This window comes from Bufo gargarizans, chromosome 8, assembly GCF_014858855.1.
Source record: "Bufo gargarizans isolate SCDJY-AF-19 chromosome 8, ASM1485885v1, whole genome shotgun sequence".
Taxonomy (NCBI): domain Eukaryota; kingdom Metazoa; phylum Chordata; class Amphibia; order Anura; family Bufonidae; genus Bufo; species Bufo gargarizans.
The window spans coordinates 136,850,430-136,871,615 of NC_058087.1; the positions used below are offsets into that span (position 1 = coordinate 136,850,430).

Below are 21,186 nucleotides of genomic sequence, written 5' to 3' on the forward strand. Positions count from 1 at the left end.
TGTGGCCTAACATCCTCATAAGAACCCTTATGGAGACTCGTCTGGGTGGTATAAGAGACTGTGCGGCTTTTATTACTTTGTCCCTCCTTTGAGGGGACAGGTATAGGGTCATCAGTTGTGAATTGATCACAAAGCCCAAGAACGTTCTCGTGGTTGACGGGACTAAGTGGGACTTGTCCCAATTTATCAACCACCCCAGACCCTGGAGAATCTGGAGAGCTTGTTGAAGCTGACTCTGCAGGACGTCTGCGTTTGCGGCTTTTAAAAGCCAATCGTCCAGGTACGGTACGACTTCTAGCCCAAGGAGCCTTAAATGGGCGACCACAGGAGCCACTACCTTTGTGAAGGTGTGCGGAGCTGAGGATATGCCGAAGGGCAATACAGCAAACTGGTAGTGCTTCACTACCCCTTGCAAGGCCACAGCAACTCTGAGATATTTCCTGTGTGCTGGGCAGATGGGAACATGAAGGTAAGCATCCTTCAGGTCTATGGTTACCATCATATCTCCTGGGTTCAGGATGTTTAAGACAGAGCGAATGGTCTCCATCCGGAAACGCTTCTTCTTGATGGAGCGATTTAAATAACGTAAATCGATGATCATCCGCCAGTCTCCTGACGGTTTTGGCACCAAAAAGATGGGGGAATAAACCCCCTGCCGCCGTTCGCGAGGAGGAACCTCCTCTAATGCTCCTTTCCGTATATACTGGAGGACCGAGTCTTCCAGGATTAAGTGTTTGTCGGGTGCTAAGGTCCTTGTTAGGACGAATTTGTCCCGAGGAAGGGAAATAAAATCTATTGTGTACCCTGACGCTATCACCTGTAGCACCCAAGGGTCTGGAATTTTTTGCACCCAAAAATCTTTGAATAGACTCAAACGTCCACCGACTGGGGGACTGAAAACTGTACCTTCCTCTGGGACAACAGGGGGGAGGGGAGGGGGGTTGACGGCCTGTGGAGAGTCATAGATCAGGCTTGCGGTTCCCGCGACCGCGACCCCTACCTCTCTTATTATTTTCAGAACGCCTCTGGGTTCTGTCTCCCCCCTGAAATCTTCCTCCTCCTCTACCCCTTCCTCGACCCCGAAAGGACTGCTGGGGGAGGGATTTACCCTTCTTGTCCGCTAGGTTCTCCATGAGAGCATCTAACTCGGAACCGAACAATCTACCAGGTTCGTAGGGAAGGGAGCAAAGGTTAAATTTGGACGTGTTGTCCGCCGCCCATGGTTTTAACCAGAGTGGGCGTCTACTGGCTGAGGAGAGCGCCATCGACTTGGCCGCTAATTTTAACTGTTGCTGGGAGGAGTCTGTTAAGAAATCGATCCCCAGTAAGAGGGTCTTGAATTGGTCCAAGATGTCGTCCCGGGCAACCCCAGAATCCAAGTCTGATTGGATTCTGAGTGTGCGAGCACGGATGAACTCCGATACCTCAGAGCACGCTATAGCAACCGAGGCTGAAGCGGAGGCAGCCGAGTAGTTGCGTCTAAGCGTGCACTCAGCTCGTCTATCTAAGGGGTCCTTTAGGTTGCTGCCGTCGTCTGAAGGCACTAGGGTTCTCTTGGAGAGCTTTGATATGGCCATATCCACCTTTGGAGGTGGAACCCAAACTAAGGAGTCCGCATCCTGTAGAGGGAACATTAGTTTAAACCTTTTTGTTAACACTGGCCCCTTCTCCGGGTGTTTCCACTCGGTTGCCATTAACTTCATTAAGGACTCGTCCACTTTAAAGGCCCTTGGCCCCCTAGAGGTGGACTGTGGAGCTTCCCCTTGCTCAACATCATGGTCCCTTGACCTGATGGAGCGCAATAGTCTTTGAGTCTTTTCGGCCGGAAAGAGGAAGGCCGAACTCTCTTCCTCAGAGGAAGAATTGTCTTCAATGGAGACGACGTCTTCAGACATGGGAACAGGACCAGGAGAAGCCTGTCTGGGCCTCTTGTTGGAGACTGCTCCCTTAATTTCGGCGATAGACGTATCCATGAACTGTTTCATCCATGAAAACATATCCACCATCGTTGGTTCTGGGTCCGCTCTGGGACGGCAGCCTGGACATCGATGGAATTCGTATGAATCCGGCAATGGGGTGCTGCAGGTGGAGCAGGCGAGATGTTTCTGCTTCTGGGTAGATTTGCCTAGGACACAGAGCACAGAATAAGAACTTGGACCCAAAATGGTACAAAAAAAAGGGGAAGCAGTACCTTACCGTGAGGTGGCGATGCCATCTTAGAAGCAAGCAAAAGGTAACTTCAAGGAAAACTTCCTGGGCGCAGGAGTAACCAACAGCAGAAGTCAGTTGAGCTCAGAAAACTGAGAGCAACATTGACCTGCCTCACACAGGTGCCTTAAATAGCACAAGGGGGAGGAGCTTACCGTCACTCCCCCAGCCAGGGGGTGGAATCCTGGTTAGAAGGTAAGTTTTTAATAAATATACGCTATTCTCCTCATTTTGCCCCCTATTGATGCCCCAGCAACCGGGGGCACTAATTTAAGCATATTATCTTGAGCTGAAAGCGCTGAACACAGCGCTGAAGCCGGAGCCGCGGACCGGAAGTGACGAGTGTGACGCACTTCCGGTACACGCGCGATGCCGGCGGAGCGAAGCGACTGCTTCGGCGGCACACGTGGAGGGAGGCAGGGAGCCAACCGGCGCCATCTCCCCCCTGTAACACATCAGATCCCTGCAGCAGCAGGACATCCAGAAGATGGAGTTTCACCAGAGGCACCCAAGGTAGGCGGAGACAGGCTCCCCTGTAGGATACCTAGGAAAGAAAAAAAGGCAGAATTAAAGAACATGATAACCATCTTATAACATTATGGTCAATACTGGGAGACTCCAGTAAGGAGTCTAGCCTGTCCTGGAGTCCACAGGACAATAAAAAAGCAACCCCGTCCAGTTGGGGCCGGGTTATATGGGGTAGGGGCTTAATTAGCTAATTGTCAATTAGGATACTTAGGCAGAAATTTTTTTTTCATTAAAATTCCGCCTGTCCTGACCAGCTTCACAGGGGCAAATACCCCCCACTTGTGCTGCTGGTTAGGACGTAAGGGAATCTTGTTTCTCACAGTCTGAGAGCCTGTTGGGTGTTTTTTTGCAAACTTCAGGTGGCTTTCACTTTTACTGAGGAGAGGCTTGTTTCTGGTCACTTTGGCATAAATCCTAGATTGGTGAAGTGCTGCACTGATGGTTGACCTTCTGGGACCTTCTCCCATTTGCACACTGGATCTTTGGAGTTCAGCCAAAGTGACCATTTGGGCTCTTGGTCACCTCCCTTACCAAGGACCTTCTCCCCAGATTACTTAGTTTGGTGGGACATCCAGCTCTAGGAATACTCCTGGTTGTTCCAAACTCCTTCCATTATGGAGGCCAGTGTGCTCTTGGGAACTTTCAGTGGAGATTTTTTTTTGTACTTTCTTCCGATCTGTGCTTCCACACAATCCTGTATCTGATCTCTACAGGCAGTTCTTTCCCCCTCATGGCTTGGTTTTTGCAAAGGATCTGAATACGTATGGCCATGCCAAATTTTAGTTTTTTCTTTTTAATCTGCAAACATTTCTAAAATTATTTTCTAAAATTCTGTTTTCAAATTTTTATTATGTGGTAATGGGTGCAGAATGATGGGGAAACCTGATTTTTTTTATTTTATTTTAGCACAAGGCAGCAACATCATATAAAGAATGGCAAAGGTTCTGAAGATTTTCTGACTGCATTGTATTCTTGCACAGGGGCCCTTTGCTGTCTCTGTCGTCACTGTTTGGAATTTTTGCAATACTCACGAGATGAGCGAATTTCATATTTTGAAATGAATTCACACTTTGGTAGTAAAAGGCGAATTGCGTTATGGATTCCGTTATGGATTCCGTTACCAAGTCCTCCCCTGCATAACGGAAACAGGACGGATCCGTTTTGCAGCCCATAGACTTCTATCATGACGGAATGAATAACGGAATGCCTCTAAAGGCATTCCGTTATGCATTCCGTCATAGAGTTGCGTTATGGTCCGTGGTAACAGAATCCATAACGCAATTCTGCTTTTACCACCAAACGAAGTGTAAACGAATTTCATAAGCGGAAATTCACTCATCTCTACTCACGAGGTCACAGGTAACTTTTCCTCTCAGGAAATAACACTGCAGCCTAAACTTTCATGTGACTCATGTGAAGTAGCTTAATAGTTCCAGTCTAAATGGTGGAGGACAGGTGAAGAAAAGACAGAGAAGAAGAGGTAATGGTAAAAACAGAACACTTTCTAAGTGATGTTAGATTAATGTGGCATAATACATGTCAGTCTTATATTGAACTTCTAATTTTTGGTATATTTTGCAGATTCGGGGGTGATGTACACTTTTGGAAGGAAAGAATGGTTCCCACAACATCTGAAAATTTGCAGAGTGCATGGAAGTAGGTTCCTTACCCCTTATGAACACAGCCAATAGTTTTTTCACTTTTGCTTTTTCTATCTTTCCCTTCCGAGAGCCATAACTTTTTATTCTTTCATCAACGTAGCCATTTGAGTGCTTGTTTTTTGTGGTACGAGTTGAATTTTTTAATGGCGCCATAAATGTACCATATGAGAAAATTATTTGGGGGATGCAATGGAAAACTATGCATTTCTGCCATTGTTGTTTGGGGTTCATGTTCACGACATTTACTGTGTGATAAAAATGACTAACTTTTTTTCAGCCCTTTAAGGACTGGGCCATTTTCCATTTTTGCGTTTCCGTTTTTTACTCCCAGCCTTCATGGAGCCATAACTTCTTTATTTTTCCACTCAAATAGCCATGTGAGAGCTTGTTTTTACAGTGACAAGGTGTAGTTTCTAACTGGACCATTTGCTATTGCACTCAATATAGCAGGAAGCTGGAGAAAAAAATTTCAAATGGGGTGGAATTAGGGATAAATGTAATTCCGCCATAGTATTATGGGTTTCATTTTTAAGGCTTTAACCATGAGGTAAAACTGACCTGTCCCCTTCATTTCGGGTTAGTACGATTACAATGATACCACATTTGTACAGTTTTCTTGTGTTTTAATACTAAAATCATATAAACTGGAAAAAATATAACTTTTTTTATATTTGTCTACAGAGCTGTGTGAGGGCTCATTTTTTGCAGATCACATCAGTATTTTTTAATCTTTTACATTTTTCACTGTATCCTACAGCTGTAATAACCTGGGTTTCTTCATAGAGACTCATGGTATTGCAGAGAACAATTGAACTCTGTGCAGGGAAGCCACTCAGGCCAACCTGACATTTGACCATGGCATCTGAGGGGTCAAATGTCAGTGATTTGTTTTATCACTGATCGCAGACATTAGCTCTTAGTGTCTGCTATTTAAAACAGCAGAAACCTGGCGGCTTTGGCGCCTGCTCCTCTTGCGAGTGGGCACCATTCCGCTGTACATGTGGTGGTCCTGAAGGGGGTTAAAGAAAAATTAAACCAGTTTGCTTTGTGCTGCCATATTTTGACATCTATAACTTTTATAATTTGTTGACATGGCAATATCAGTTATGTTTATTTTTTTATTGACATGACAAATGGGAAACGTGAGGTGTTTAAAACTTCATATTTGATTTTGTTAATATTTTTTAAAACTTTATGAAACGTTAACTATTTTTTAGTTCCACTAGAGGCTATAAACATTTGATAGTTTGTACAATAAAATACAGTTCAATACTTCTGCATTGTAGTATAATAAGCTCCAGGGACGTTGCTAGGGTCTCAAAAGATCCAGGGCCCAAACCCCAATGAATATGGCCCAGTTCTCCAAGTCCCTCACCCCGCACACCGCATTTTGCTGTACTTGCTATACAGCAGCACATACCTCTCACATCCTGGGCCTCCCAGGTGATGTTACCTCCGATTTAGATCTTCTCTGTCTTCATCTTTTGCATTTGGTCCGTACAACTTCTTTCAGCCGCTCCTCGTCTCTGCAGAGTGTGACACACAGACATCTTAGCTTCTTCACATTTGTATCATCATCCCCCAACCTGGAGTCCCCATAGGCCTCTTTCACATGGGCGAGATTTCCGCACGGGTGCAATGCGTGAGGTGAACGCATTGCACCCGCACTGAATCCGGACCCAATCATTTATACGGGGTTGTGCACATGAGCGGTGATTTTAACGCATCACTTGTGCGTTGCGTGAAAATTGCAGCATGCTCTATTTTGTGTGCGTTTTTTCACACAACACAGGCCACATAGAAGTGAATGGGGCTGCATGAAAATCGCAAGCATCTGCAAGCAAGAGCGGATGCGGTACGATTTTCACGCATGGTTGCTAGGAGATGATCAGGATCGGGACCCGATAATTATTATTTTCCCTTATAACATGGTTATAAGGGAAAATAATATAATTCTTAATACAGAATGCTAAGTAAAATAGGGCTGGAGGGGTTAAAAAAAACAAAAAACTCATCCACTTGTTCGTGCAGCCCGGCTTCTTTTCTGTCTTCTTCTTTGCTGTCCAGGAGGAAAAGGACCTGTGGTGACGTCACTGTGCTCATCACATGGTCCATTGCCATGGTGATGGATCATGTGATGAGCTCAGTGACGTAACCACAAGTCCTTTTCCTCAAAGAAGAAGAAAGAAGAGAAGCCGGGCTGCACAAACAAGTGGATGAGGTGAGTAAAAAATGTTTTAATTTTTTTAACCCCTCCATCCCTATTTTACTAAGCATTCTGTATTAAGAATGCTATTATTTTCCCTTATAACCATGTTATAAGGGAAAATAATACAATCTACACAACACCTAACCAAACATGCCGATTTTTCTCACTCGCGTGCAAAACGCATTAAAATGTTTTGCATTGGTGTGGAAAAATTGCGCATTTTTCCACGACGCACCCGCATCTTATCCGGCCCAAATCCATGACGCCCGTGTGAAAGAGGTCATAGTGTTATCCTGCTGCTCGCTGTGCTCCTCAATGCCCCCATAGTAATAGTGCTCCTTATAGTCCCACCTATAGTAATTCCCTTCTAGAATGCCCTCATTTGTAATACTGTACCCTATAGTGCCCCCAACCATGATAACGCTCACCATTAGTAGAAGAGCCATTCAGTATTAATAATACTCTCACAGAGCCCCCAGTAGAAATAAGGACCCCTATTGTTCCTCCAGTGGTTATAAAGATATCTACAGACCTCTCATTAGTAATAAGGCCCCCCATAGCGCTCTTAGTAGAAAAAAGGAGAATCTATAAGTCCCTCCTATAGAGCCCACAGTAGTAATAAGAACACCTAATGTCCCCTGGATTTGCAGTGCCCCCTGTAGTTATATTCCTCCCTCCACCATACAGTCCCATGTAAATAACATCACACCATCTCTCCTGCCCCCTCCAAAATACAGTCCTATGTAAATAACATCACTCCCCTCCCTCCAGCCCCTCCAACATACAGTCCTATGTAAATAACACTTTTTCCCTCCCTCTGCCATAGAGTCCCATGTAAATAACCTCACACCATCTCTCCTGCCCCCTCCAAAATACAGTCCTATGTAAATAAAATCACTCCCCTCCCTTCAGCCCCTCCAACATACAGTCCTATGTAAATAACACTATTTCCCTCTCTCCGCCATAGAGTCCCATGTAAATAACATCACACCATCTCTCCAGCCCCCTCCAATATACAGTCCCATGTAAATAACATCCCTCCATTTAGCCCTAGCATACAGTCCCAGTTAAATAACCTCAACTCCCAGCATTGCTCTGCCTCTCCCTTTACTTTCCTCTCCTCATGTAGCAGACATCACCACAGCTTCTTCCCCCAGGACTTCTCCTCTTCACTGCTGTCCTCTCCTGTACTGGTCACATGATGGTGACCATCATCGCAGGTCCTTCTCAAGCACTGCCTGTTTTACTGGTCACATGACCTGTGATGTCACCACAGGCACTTCAGCAGTTTCAGTGCATTAAATTCAATAATATTGCCGTCCTGAGGACAGCAATACAGTTGTATCTAGCTGGAAGGCAGGGCATTCGGGGCCAGGGACAAAACATCAGGGGTCCAGGCCCCGAATGTTTTAACCTAGCAACACCCCTGATAAGCTTCTTCCTCCCAAAAAGCTTTCTCTCTGTGGTGGACATCGATTGCAGCCATTTTTGGTCCTCCTTCTCCAGTTTTCTCTGATTAAGATATGGAGCAGGGGATTCCAGAGGGGCGATACGGACCACAGAAGGGGATTCAGGAGGCCATGTGTGGTTGCTGGCCGGGTACATCTGATACTCACAGCCTTAATTACCGATGAGAGCATCAGATCATTATGTAACCGGCCAACGGCATAGAGGAGGGCTTGGGCAGCCCCATCGGCCCACCAGGTAGTTTCCCTGTACAGCCTATGGCCAGTCTGCCCGTGTCCTCCAGCAGGGTATAATACCAGTATTAACATCGGTAAGATCGCTGTGCTAGGGTGTTTCCATAGCTCCTATTGACTGCTATGGGCGTTGCACAGCCTGCTCCATAACCTGGCCACCTCATACACCGCTTCATACGATGGGTATTTCAATCCCAGCCATGAATGGCTGAGAAGGGAATGCCTCATATTTGCCTGTATACCCAGTCATATTAGGATCAGGGGATGCATCATTGCATAATCTTCTAGACCATTTTTCATTTAGGTGTCTGGGTGACCATATTGATTGCACCAAGTTGATCCAGAAAAGTTACCGTAGCTATGAAAATGACCAAAATTATCACCTTTTCAGAAAGGAATACAACTAAGGCCAAATTAACACTTTAGTTGTTTTCACCAGTTCTTGTGAGCCAAAACTAGAAGTGAAGCCTACACAGAGATCAGGTATAATGGAAAGATCTGCACCTGTTCTAAGTTCCTGTTCCACTCCTGTTTTTTGCTTCCAAAAACTGATCCAAACAACTGAAGTGTGAACTTGGCCTAATACACATTTTCATAACATATAAGCATTCTGACAGAAGAAGGAGGCCCAAGATTTTTTAAATGGCTTTCTTCCATACATCTTTTAAAGTGACCCTCTGGTTAAGGGAAAAAAAATTGCATTAACTGGGGAAGGAACAGGACACTTAGGCTACTTTCACACTAGCGTTATTACTGGATCCGGCAGCGTTCAGCAAAAACGCTTCCGTTACTGATAATAGAACCATCTGCATCTGTTATGAACGGATCCGGATGTATTATCTTTAACATTGCCAAGACGGATCCGTCATGAACTCCATTGAAAGTCAATGGGGGACAGATCCGTTTTCTATTGTGGCAGATTGTGGCAGAAAAATGGATCCATCCCCATTGACTTGCATTGGGGGTCATGCTGGATTCGTCTTGCTCCGCATCCCAGGACGGAAAGCAAACTACTACATGTTGCGGTTTGCTCTCCGATATGGGAACGCAACTAAATGGAATGGAATGCTTTTTGGAGCACTTCGTTCTGTTCAGTTCAGTTTTGTCCCCATTGACAATGAATGGAGACAAAACTGAAGCGTTTTTTTCCGGTACTGAGCCCCTGTGACGGAACTCAATACTGGAAAACTAAAACGCTAGTGTGAAAGTAGCTTTACCTGGTGCCTTTTCATCTGCAGATCCGTCAATTCCCGATCTCTTCTTCTATCATCCAAGATGGCCACACCTCTTCTCAATGTGCACAATGTACATTTGGTAGCCCAAAACACTTCCTGCCACCCTTGGATTGGCCATCAGTGCTCAGATGAATAGTGCTGACCAATTCAAGATCAGAGATGAACAAGTAGGAAGCGTTTTGAGCTACTGAGACACAATGTGCTATCAGATAGTCAGATAAGTAGTGCACCCATTTTCAATAGCAGAAGAGAAGCCCAGGAATTAGTAGTTCTGCAACTTTAAAGAGGTGACCAGGTAAGTATTCTTTTCTCAGTTAATATGATATTTTTTTTGTCTTGAACTAGTGGGTGGCTTGGCTTTTATTTCAGCAGATGTAGTATGCTTTAATTATGAATGTACAGTACAGACCAAAAGTTTGGACACACCTTCTCATTCAAAGAGTTTTCTTTATTTTCATGACTATGAAAATTGTAGATTCACACTGAAGGCATCAAAACTATGAATTAACACATGTGGAATTATATACATAACAAAAAAGTGTGAAACAACTGAAAATATGTCATAGTCTAGGTTCTTCAAAGTAGCCACCTTTTGCTTTGATTACTGCTTTGCACACTCTTGGCATTCTCTTGATGAGCTTCAAGAGGTAGTCACCTGAAATGGTCTTCCAACAGTCTCGAAGGAGTTCCCAGAGATGCTTAGCACTTGTTGGCCCTTTTGCCTTCACTCTGCGGTCCAGCTCACCCCAAACCATCTCGATTGGGTTCAGGTCCGGTGACTGTGGAGGGCAGGTCATCTGGCGCAGCACCCCATCACTCTCCTTTATGGTCAAATATCCCTTACACAGCCTGGAGGTGTGTTTGGGGTCATTGTCCTGTTGAAAAATAAATGATGGTCCAACTAAACGCAAACCGGATTGAATAGCATGCCGCTGCAAGATGCTCTGGTAGCCATGCTGGTTCAGTATGCCTTCAATTTTGAATAAGTCCCCAACAGTGTCACCAGCAAAGCATCCCCACACCATCACACCTCCTCCTCCATGCTTCACGGTGGGAACAGGGCATGTAGAGTCCATCCGTTCACCTTTTCTGCATCGCACAAAGATACGGTGATTGGAACCAAAGATCTCAAATTTGGACTCATCAGACCAAAGCACAGATTTCCACTGGTCTAATGTCCATTCCTTGTGTTCTGTAGCCCAAACAAGTCTCTTCTGCTTGTTGCCTGTCCTTAGCAGTGGTTTCCTAGCAGATATTCTACCATGAAGGCCTGATTCACACAGTCTCCTCTTAACAGTTGTTCTAGAGATGTGTCTGCTGCTAGAACTCTATGTGGCATTGACCTGGTCTCTAATCTGAGCTGCTGTTAACCTGCGATTTCTGAGGCTGGTGACTCGGGTGAACTTATCCTCCGCAGCAGAGGTGACTCTTGGTCTTCCTTTCCTGGGGCGGTCCGAATGTGAGCCAGTTTCTTTGTAGCGCTTGATGGTTTTTGTGACTGCACTTGGGGACACTTTCAAAGTTTTCCCAATTTTTCGGACTGACTGACCTTCATTTCTTAAAGTAATGATGGCCACTCGTTTTTCTTTACTTAGCTGCTTTTTTCTTGCCATAATACAAATTCTAACAGTCTATTCAGTAGGACTATCAGCTGTGTATCCACCTGACTTCTCCACAACGCAACTGATGGTCCCAACCCCATTTATAAGGCAAGAAATCCCACTTATTAAACCTGACAGGGCACACCTGTGAAGTGAAAACCATTTCAGGTTACTACCTCTTGAAGCTCATCAAGACAATGCCAAGAGTTTGCAAAGCAGTAATCAAAGCAAAAGGTGGCTACTTTGAAGAACCTAGAATATGACATATTTTCATTTGTTTCACACTTTTTTGTTATGTATATAATTCCACATGTGTTAATTCATAGTTTTGATGCCTTCAGTGTAAATCTACAATTTTCATAGTCATGAAAATAAAGAAAACTCTTTGAATGAGAAGGTGTGTCCAAACTTTTGGTCTGTACTGTATATTAAATTTACTTTGTCTTCTTTTTCCAGATGGGTTCTGACTTTGGAGTGTGAAGGCAGCAGAAATACTCTCGGTGCAATTAAACAAGCAATAGAGTGCAACTTTGTTGATCAGGAAAACAAAGAATCTCAGGGAATGTATTTATTTACTAGTGGTATTCCAGATCAGGAAGTGGTGAGTGACAATCCTCATGGCTACTTGTTGGGAATCATTTTTTTTAAAGGGGTTGTTCGAGTTATTTTTCTAGCTAATCAAATGTAACAGCTTTACCATGCACTTACTGCATCTGTAGTTGGTCCTTTCTCAGATCTCACTGTGATGTCAGCTTCTCTCCCTGCTCTGACAATGATTGGTGCACAAGCCTGAGAGAGCAGCACTGCCTGCTGTTGCTTATTGCTCTCTCCCTAAATTCTTAACACCATTAGCAGCATAGACTCAGGGCTGAAGGCTTTACTGAGTAGCTGCAGGCAGTGAGGAGACAAATGCTGGGCACAGGAGCTGACAGAGGAGTTCTGCAGAGCATTGCACAACAGGTAGGGGGGAAGATCCTGTGTGTATTAGCAGTGTCATTGCACAGCTGGGACCTGTAGTCCTACACATACAACATACTGCTGAATCTCCCAACAGGCAGACATGTCACTCAGGGCAGACTTATTCACTCCCTTTGCAGAGTAGGGGGAGGGGCAGAGATTGTTGTTATTGTAGGTAAACAAAGGGCCCGAAGAGAACCAGGAAAATGAGGAAAAATATATTTTTTCTTACCTAAAACTTGCTTAGCTCAGTTATATATTGCTGCCCATCAGAATTACAGTTCTATATATTTTTTTTTCCATAACTCGGACAACCCCTTTAATAATTTATACTACAAAAAATAATCAAATAAAATCAGTACCAAAGAGACCCCCACTCCATATAGCAGACACAGGGGCTATTATATATTTAATTACTAAGAAAGCTTCCTTCTACAGAATGCAGTTCATGCCTACCTGTCAGAGGCTGTCAGCGGGTGTGATCTGCAGCTCCACGTCTGTCTATTTGCAACCGGTGAACACAGTGACAATGACAGAGGTGGCACAGTCTGTGTCCTACAGGACTTAGCTCATGTCACTAATGGAAGGTTTCATTGGTTTGATGACAAAGGTAAGAACACAATGCTTACTTATGACCTCTCAAACTTAAAGGGTTTCTACCACTTAGGTGTCACATATTTGGCTGTCAGACACTAGCGATCCGCTAGTGTCTGCTCTGGCCAACCATCCTAATATAATCTCTTTTGGGGCGGTGGTTTGGCTAAAAAAACTACTTTTATTAATATGCTAATGAGCCTCTAGGTGCTATGGGGGCGTCATTAGCACCTAGAGGCTCCGTCTACCTTCAGAAACTGCCGCCGCCGAGCGCGTCCCTCCAGCCCGCCCATCTCCTCCTGAATGCGATCCTCGTATGTATTCTGCACATGCGCAGTGAATGTCTGACCGCTTCCTTGCTCAGACATCTCCACTGCGCCTGCGCGATGACGCCATAGTGCTCCGAGGAACAGGCGCAGTGGAGATGTCTGAGCAGGGAAGCTGTCAGACATTTACTGCGCATGCGCCGAATACAGGCGCTCACAAGGAGGATCGCATTCAGGAGGAGATGGGCGGGCTGGAGGGACGCGCTGGGGGCGGCAGTTTCTAAAGGTAGACGGAGCCTCTAGGTGCTAATGACGCCCCCATAGCACCTAGAGGCTCATTAGCATATTAATAAAAGTAGTTTTTTTAGCCAAACCACCGCCCCAAAAGAGATTATATTAGGATGGTTGGCCAGAGCAGACACTAGCGGATCGCTAGTGTCTGACAGCTAAATATGTGACACCTAAGTGGTAGAAACCCTTTAAAGGCTAAGGACACCTTTGGGGGCATTTTTTGTATTATTGCATCTTACTTATTTTGAGCTAAAAATAATTTTTTCAATTGGTCCTTATTAAAAATATGGAATCCTTGAGATGCTTTAGTAGCTGCCTGTGGATTTTTTTTATCTTTTCCGTCATCTGGGGAGCTGACAGGCTCCTTATCTCTGCTCTCTGACATTATATACACTCATTATAGCTCAGTTCTTATCTTGGGCTACTTTCACACTCATGTTTTGGCTTTCCATTTGTGAGATCCGTTTAGGGCTCTCACGAGCGGTCCAAAACGGATCAGTTTTGCCCTAATGCATTCTGAATGGAAAAGGATTCGCTCAGAATGCTTCAGTTTGCCTCCGTTCAGTCACCATTCCGCTCTGGAGGCGGACACCAAAACGCTGCCTGCAGCGTTTTGCTGTCTGCCTGACAGTCTGCCTGACAAAGCAGAGCCAAACGGATCCGTCCTGGAACACAATGTAAGTCAATAGGGACGGATCCGTTTTATCTGACACAATCTGGCACAATAGAAAACTGTCACGGAATGTGTACAGGAAACAATGCAAAACAACATGTATAAATAACTCGCTGGATCCAAAAGCTAAGGAACAAAAGGGAGACCCCTGTAGAAGACCTGGCACTTTCCCTGGCTGCTCAGCCTATGCATAGATCCAAATGGTGGAGGTATGCATATCCACGTACCTTGACTATATAGGCCCTGAGCACCCTACAATAGTGAGGGGACACGACCACCGGCTCCCTACACCAGACACGGAGGGAGTCAGGATCACCTGGGATCCAACAAACAGAAAATAACAGATAACAGTTAACACTTAACTTAGTAGAGGAGAGGAGAACCAGCTCGGCATGCACACATACTCCAGGAAGAAATATAAGCCGCCCAGAAAAGCATTCTGGGGAAGAATTTAAAGGGAAGCCATTAGTCCAACACATGACAGCTGAGAGAGACTAACGAGAGGAGGAGCTGAATACCACAACACAGAAACTCAAGGGGGAGGTTCTGAAAAGCCTCTGTCAGAGCTTCTCAGCTGTCTGGTTGTGACAGTACCCCTCCCTCTAGGAGTGGACTCCGGACACTCAGAACCCACCTTCTCAGGATGGGACCTATGGAAAGCCCTGATGAGACGAGAGGCCTTAATGTCCGTCACTGGGACCCACATCCTCTCCTCAGGACCATACCCCTCCCACTGAACAAGGTACTGAAGAGAACCGCGGACAAGACGAGAATCCACAATCCTAGAGACCTGAAATTCAAGATTCCCATCAACCATAATCGGAGGAGGAGGCAAAGGCGAGGGTACAATGGGTTGAACATAAGGTTTCAATAAGGACTTATGAAAAACATTATGGATCTTCCAAGTCTGAGGAAGATCAAGACGGTATGCAACAGGATTGATGACAGACAGGATTTTGTAAGGCCCAATAAACCTAGGACCCAACTTCCAGGAGGGAACCTTCAATTTGATATTCTTGGTAGACAACCACACCAGATCACCAACATTCAGGTCCGGACCAAGCACACGTCTCTTATCAGCCACACGCTTATATCTCTCACTCATGCTCTTTAGATTATCTTGAATCTTTTGCCAAATAGATGACAAAGACGAGGAGAATCTGTCCTCATCAGGTAAACCAGAAGACCCCTCTCCCGAGAAAGTCCCAAACTGTGGATGAAACCCATATGCACCAAAAAATGGTGACTTATCAGAGGACTCCTGACGACGGTTATTTAAAGCAAACTCAGCAAGGGACAAAAAAGAACACCAATCCTCTTGATTCTCCGCCACAAAACAACGCAGATATGTCTCCAGATTCTGATTGACGCGCTCTGTCTGGCCATTTGACTGCGGGTGGAAAGCAGAAGAGAATGACAACCGAACCCCCAAGCGAGAACAGAAAGCCTTCCAGAATCTGGAAACAAACTGCGTGCCCCTATCAGAGACTATGTCTGAAGGAATACCGTGCAATTTGACAATGTGATCAACAAATGCCTGCGCCAGCGTCTTAGCATTGGGCAAACCAGGAAAAGGGATGAAATGCACCATTTTGCTAAAACGGTCCACCACCACCAGAATCACAGTCTTCCCCGAGGAACGAGGCAGGTCCGTTATGAAGTCCATGGACAGATGTGTCCAAGGACGGGAAGGAATGGGTAAGGGAAGGAGAGGACCTGATGGCCGTGAATGAGGGACTTTAGCACGAGCGCAAGTCTCGCAGGCTGCCACAAAACCCTCAACCGACTTACGAAGCGCAGGCCACCAGAATCTCCGAGCGATGAGATCCAGTGTGGCTCTTACCCCCGGGTGCCCAGCAAGGACCGTATCGTGGTGTTCTTTAAAAATCTTGTGTCTTAAAGCGAGAGGCACAAACAACCTCCCAGGAGGACAAAGATCAGGAGCCTCTGACTGGGCTGCCTGCACCTCTGCCTCCAATTCAGGAAAAAGAGCAGAGACCACCACACCTTCAGCCAAAATGGGACCCGGGTCTTCAAAATTCCCGCCTCCCGGAAAACAACGTGACAGGGCATCTGCCTTCACATTCTTAACTCCAGGGCGGAACGTGACAACAAAATTAAACCTAGAAAAGAACAACGACCATCTGGCCTGTCTCGGGTTCAGACGCTTGGCTGACTCCAAGTAGGCCAGATTTTTATGGTCAGTAAATACGGTAATGGGGTGTCTGGCTCCCTCTAGCCAATGGCGCCATTCCTCAAAAGCCAACTTGATGGCCAACAATTCCCTATCTCCCACATCGTAATTTCTCTCTGCGGAGGAGAGTTTCTTCGAGAAAAAGGCACACGGTCGCCATTTGGCAGGAGAGGAACCCTGAGACAAGACCGCACCCACACCCACCTCAGAAGCATCAACCTCAACTATGAAGGGTAAAGAAACATCAGGTTGCACCAAGATGGGAGCGGAAGCAAAACTCTCCTTGATATCAGAAAAAGCCTTACGCGCCTCTACTGACCAAGAAGAAAAATCTACCCCCTTTCTGGTCATATCAGTGAGTGGTTTAACAATAGAAGAATAATTCAAAATGAACTTCCTGTAATAATTGGCAAAGCCCAAAAAACGCATCAGTGCCTTTTGATTCTCAGGAAGCTCCCACTCAAGCACAGCGCGGACCTTCTCGGGGTCCATGCGAAAACCAGAAGGGGAGAGAAGAAACCCCAGAAATTGAATTTCTGGAACCGCAAACACACATTTTTCCAGTTTCGCATATAATTTATTCTCCCGCAGGATGAGCAAGACCTGACGTAAATGTTCCTTATGAGTTTTGAAATCGGAAGAAAAAATCAAAATGTCATCCAAATACACCAATACAAATTTCCCCATTAAATGATAAAAAATGCTGTTCACGAAATGCTGAAAAACAGCTGGGGCATTCATCAAACCAAAAGGCATAACCAAATTTTCAAAATGGCCCTCAGGGGTATTGAAGGCCGTCTTCCATTCGTCCCCTTCTCTGACCCTGACCAGGTTGTATGCCCCTCTTAAATCTAATTTGGAAAAGACTTTAGCCCCAACAACCTGGTTAAATAGGACCGGGATGAGAGGAAGCGGATAAGGGTCACGAATTGTGATATTATTCAGCTCCCTGAAATCCAGACAAGGTCTTAAAGAACCATCTTTCTTCTTGACAAAGAAAAAACCAGCGGCAACAGGTGACTTCGAGGGTCGTATGTGTCCCTTTCTCAGACTCTCAGAGATATAAGCACGCATAGCGACCCTTTCAGGTTGGGAAAGATTGTATAAACGAGATTTAGGCAGCTTGGCGTTTGGGATGAGATTAATAGGGCAATCGTACTCCCTGTGCGGGGGCAAATCCTGAACTCCACTCTCAGAGAAGACATCCGAAAATTCAGAGAGAAAAGATGGTACAGTCTTAGTAGCAACCTCAGAAACAGATGTCATGAGGCAATTCTCTCTGCAAAAGTCACTCCAACCATTTATTTGCCTCGCTTGCCAATCAATGGTGGGGTTATGCTTAGTGAGCCAGGGCAGCCCTAACACCAGAGGGGTGGGTAAACCGCTAAGGACGAAACATGACACATCCTCAACATGAGCATCACTCACAATTAAACGGATATTGTGAACTATGCCCTTTAATGATTTTTGAGAAAGTGGAGCGGAGTCGATAGCAAACACAGGAATATCCTTTCCCAAAGTGCGCACCTGGAAACCATGAGTTATCGCAAATTGATTATCAATGAGATTGACCGCTGCTCCACTATCCACAAAAATCTCACAAAAAATGTTCTTGCTCTCTAGCGCCACCCTAGCCGGCAGGACAAAACGGGAACTACAAGCAAACGGAAAACCTTCAATTTCCGCCTCAACCCTGCCAATAGTAACAGACGGAACATCTTTAAAAGATTTTTTCCTCTTTGTTTCTTTATTATACCCAGAGAACTGCCTGAATCTCCTAGAGGGACAAATATTTGCCAAATGATTAATACCTCCACAACAAAAACAAACCCTCCCATGCGAGCTGAATCTTCTATTGTCAGAAGCAATCAACCCCAGCTGCATGGGCTCCTGCTCAGAAGGGGCCGACAGCGACTGAGACCCCTGCGCACAGAATGGGACCGCTGCACAGTCCTGGGACCGAGTATGACAGGGAGGAGAGATCTCTCCTCTCTCTCTAAGACGCCTGTCAATACGAACGGCCTGAGACATAGCAGAGTCCAAAGAAATAGGCCTTTCATGAAAGGCAAATGCATCTTTCAATCCCTCTGAAAGACCATGGCAAAATTGACTTCGGAGTGCAGCATCATTCCAACCAGTATCAGCTGCCCATCTCCGAAATTCTGAGCAGTATATTTCTGCGGATTGTTTACCCTGGCATAATAGACGTAGTTTAGACTCAGCCAGAGCAATACGATCCGGATCATCATATATCTGACCCAGGGCTAAAAAGAATTCCTCCACTGAACGGAGGGGCCGTGCCCCCTCCGGCAGCGAAAAGGCCCAGGACTGAGCATTACCCCTGAGCAGCGATATAATGATCCCCACCCTCCGTTCCTCATCACCAGAAGAATGGGGAAGAAGGCGAAAATGGAGTTTGCAAGCCTCTCTAAAACGCACAAAATTCTCACTACCCCCGGAAAACGTATCCGGGAGCGAGATCTTAGGCTCAGAACAAACTCCATGAACGCCAGCTGAACCGGTCACTTGAAGCTGAGAACAAGTCCTGCGGAGATCAGCTACCTCCAATGAAAGACCCTGAAGGCGTTCAGCCAAAAGTGAAACCGGATCCATGCTTGAGACGGTTATGGCGGCTTATAATGTCACGGAATGTGTACAGGAAACAATGCAAAACAACATGTATAAATAACTCGCTGGATCCAAAAGCTAAGGAACAAAAGGGAGACCCCTGTAGAAGACCTGGCACTTTCCCTGGCTGCTCAGCCTATGCATAGATCCAAATGGTGGAGGTATGCATATCCACGTACCTTGACTATATAGGCCCTGAGCACCCTACAATAGTGAGGGGACACGACCACCGGCTCCCTACACCAGACACGGAGGGAGTCAGGATCACCTGGGATCCAACAAACAGAAAATAACAGATAACAGTTAACACTTAACTTAGTAGAGGAGAGGAGAACCAGCTCGGCATGCACACATACTCCAGGAAGAAATATAAGCCGCCCAGAAAAGCATTCTGGGGAAGAATTTAAAGGGAAGCCATTAGTCCAACACATGACAGCTGAGAGAGACTAACGAGAGGAGGAGCTGAATACCACAACACAGAAACTCAAGGGGGAGGTTCTGAAAAGCCTCTGTCAGAGCTTCTCAGCTGTCTGGTTGTGACAAAAACAGATACGTCTCCCATTGACTGTCAATGGAGTTCATGACGAATCCGTCGTGGCTATGTTACAGATAATATAAACAGATCCATTCATGACAGATGCATGCGGTTGTATTATTGTAACGGATCCGTTTTTGCTGATCCATGACGGATCCGCCCAAAACGCAAGTGTGAAAGTAGCCTTACTGATAAGAATGTGGCTTAAATAAGTGTTTATGACCTCTTAGTAGTTTAGAGGTTTATTAGATGATCGACACAAAGTGAAGGTGAAAGTACCAGTCACACAGTTAGGAATACAGTTAACCCTTTGTGACCCTTGGCTCAATATTTTTTATAAAGTCCAATTGAAAATAAGATTTTTGGCCACAAATCAGTAAAATGCAATCATAATCAAAAATTTCCTCCAAAGGTGCACATAGCCTTTGAAAGACATCTGTCAGCAGATTTGTATCTATGACACTGGCTGACCTGTTGCATGTGCGCTTGGAAGCTGAAGGCATCTGTGTTAGTCCCATGTTCATATGTGCCCGCATTACTGAGAAAAATAATGTTTTATTATATGCAAATTAACCTCTTGGAGCAATGGGGCCTTACCATAACCCTAAGTTCACACTTGAGCGTTTTACAGCGCGTTCCTACGCGCTGTAAAACGCGCAACACATGAAAACCAATGCTTCCCTATGGGGCTGGTTCACATTTTCGCGTTTTACAGCGCGTTTGAACGCGCTGTAAAACGCCCGACGCTTAAACAAGTACAGGAGCTTTTTTTGGGGGCGTTTGACGCGCGTTTGGGCCATAGACTCTTTGGACAACACTGCTGTCAATCACTCAAACGCGCGTCAAACGCGCGTTTACTATTACAAAAAACGCGCATAAAAACGCGCGACAAAAACGCGCATAGAAACGCGCGTTTGAGAAACGCTTAGGTGTGAAACCAGGGTAAGGGTCCATTCACACGTCTGTAGAATGGGTCCGCATCCGTTCCACAATTCTGCAGAACGGGTGCAGACCCATTCATTCTCAATGGGGACTGAAAGGATGTGGACAGCACACATTATGCTGTCCGCATTTCCGATCCACGGCTCCCGAAAAAAATAGAACATGTCCTGTTCTTGTCCGCAATAGCGGACAAGAATAGGCATTTCTATAGGGGTGCCGGCCTGGTGTATTGCAGATCCGCAATACACTACGGAGGTGTGAATGGACTCTTACATGTAGAGACCCTGCTCTCTCTGCAGTGGCCCCACCCTCTGCACTCTGATTGGCAGGGCCAGGCGTAATGACGTTTTAACTGCATTTTTGTACTTTTTTTATAGGTGTGATTGAAAGTGATGACATAAGTTCACTTGTTTCTGAGATGGAGAAAGCAGTTAACTTCTCTAAAAAGGTATTTAAAGTCTTATATCCGCTTATAATTAACAGCCGAGCCAGAGGATGACTTCTTATAGACGATGCCAACAAAATTTGATGAATCAACTTTCTTTTGCATGAATTTTTAGAAATTTACTGGAAAATCCTGTCACAAAGAAATAATCTGTTAAACCAGGCACATCGCCTTGTAGGGCTAGCTCAGCTGAATGTAATGATACCTTTCACTTAGTAATACTTTTCACTCTGGAGAAAAGTACCGTATTTTTCGCCCCATAAGACGCACTCCCCCCCCCCCCCCGCCCCGCCAGAGAAAATGCCCCTGCGTCCTATCGGGTGAATACTAATGAGCACTTTCATTATAGAAGCGCTCATTAGTACCAGAGGACCAGGAACCGGTGAAGGTTCTGTACTCACCGCTTCCTGGTCCTCGGCTGTGAAGGCTGCGCAAATTGCGGATCTTCAAAACACGGATACCGGCCGTGTGAATGTAGCCGGCCCTATGATAGAAATGATCATTCTTGTTCGCGATTGC

The 21,186-nt window shown here is 45.5% G+C and overlaps 1 protein-coding gene across 1 annotated transcript in view; it reads left to right on the forward strand.

Annotated features, from left to right (window-relative positions):
* Nucleotides 1-21,186, forward strand: part of VWA3A (von Willebrand factor A domain containing 3A) — a 148,098-nt gene that overhangs the window by 51,385 nt on the left and 75,527 nt on the right. Inside the window, exons 18-21 of the mRNA XM_044304340.1 lie at nucleotides 4,318-4,392; nucleotides 11,599-11,743; nucleotides 12,538-12,709; nucleotides 20,600-20,670. Of these exons, the coding sequence (XP_044160275.1) occupies nucleotides 4,318-4,392; nucleotides 11,599-11,743; nucleotides 12,538-12,709; nucleotides 20,600-20,670 (463 nt within the window). The remainder of the gene's footprint in view (nucleotides 1-4,317; nucleotides 4,393-11,598; nucleotides 11,744-12,537; nucleotides 12,710-20,599; nucleotides 20,671-21,186) is intronic.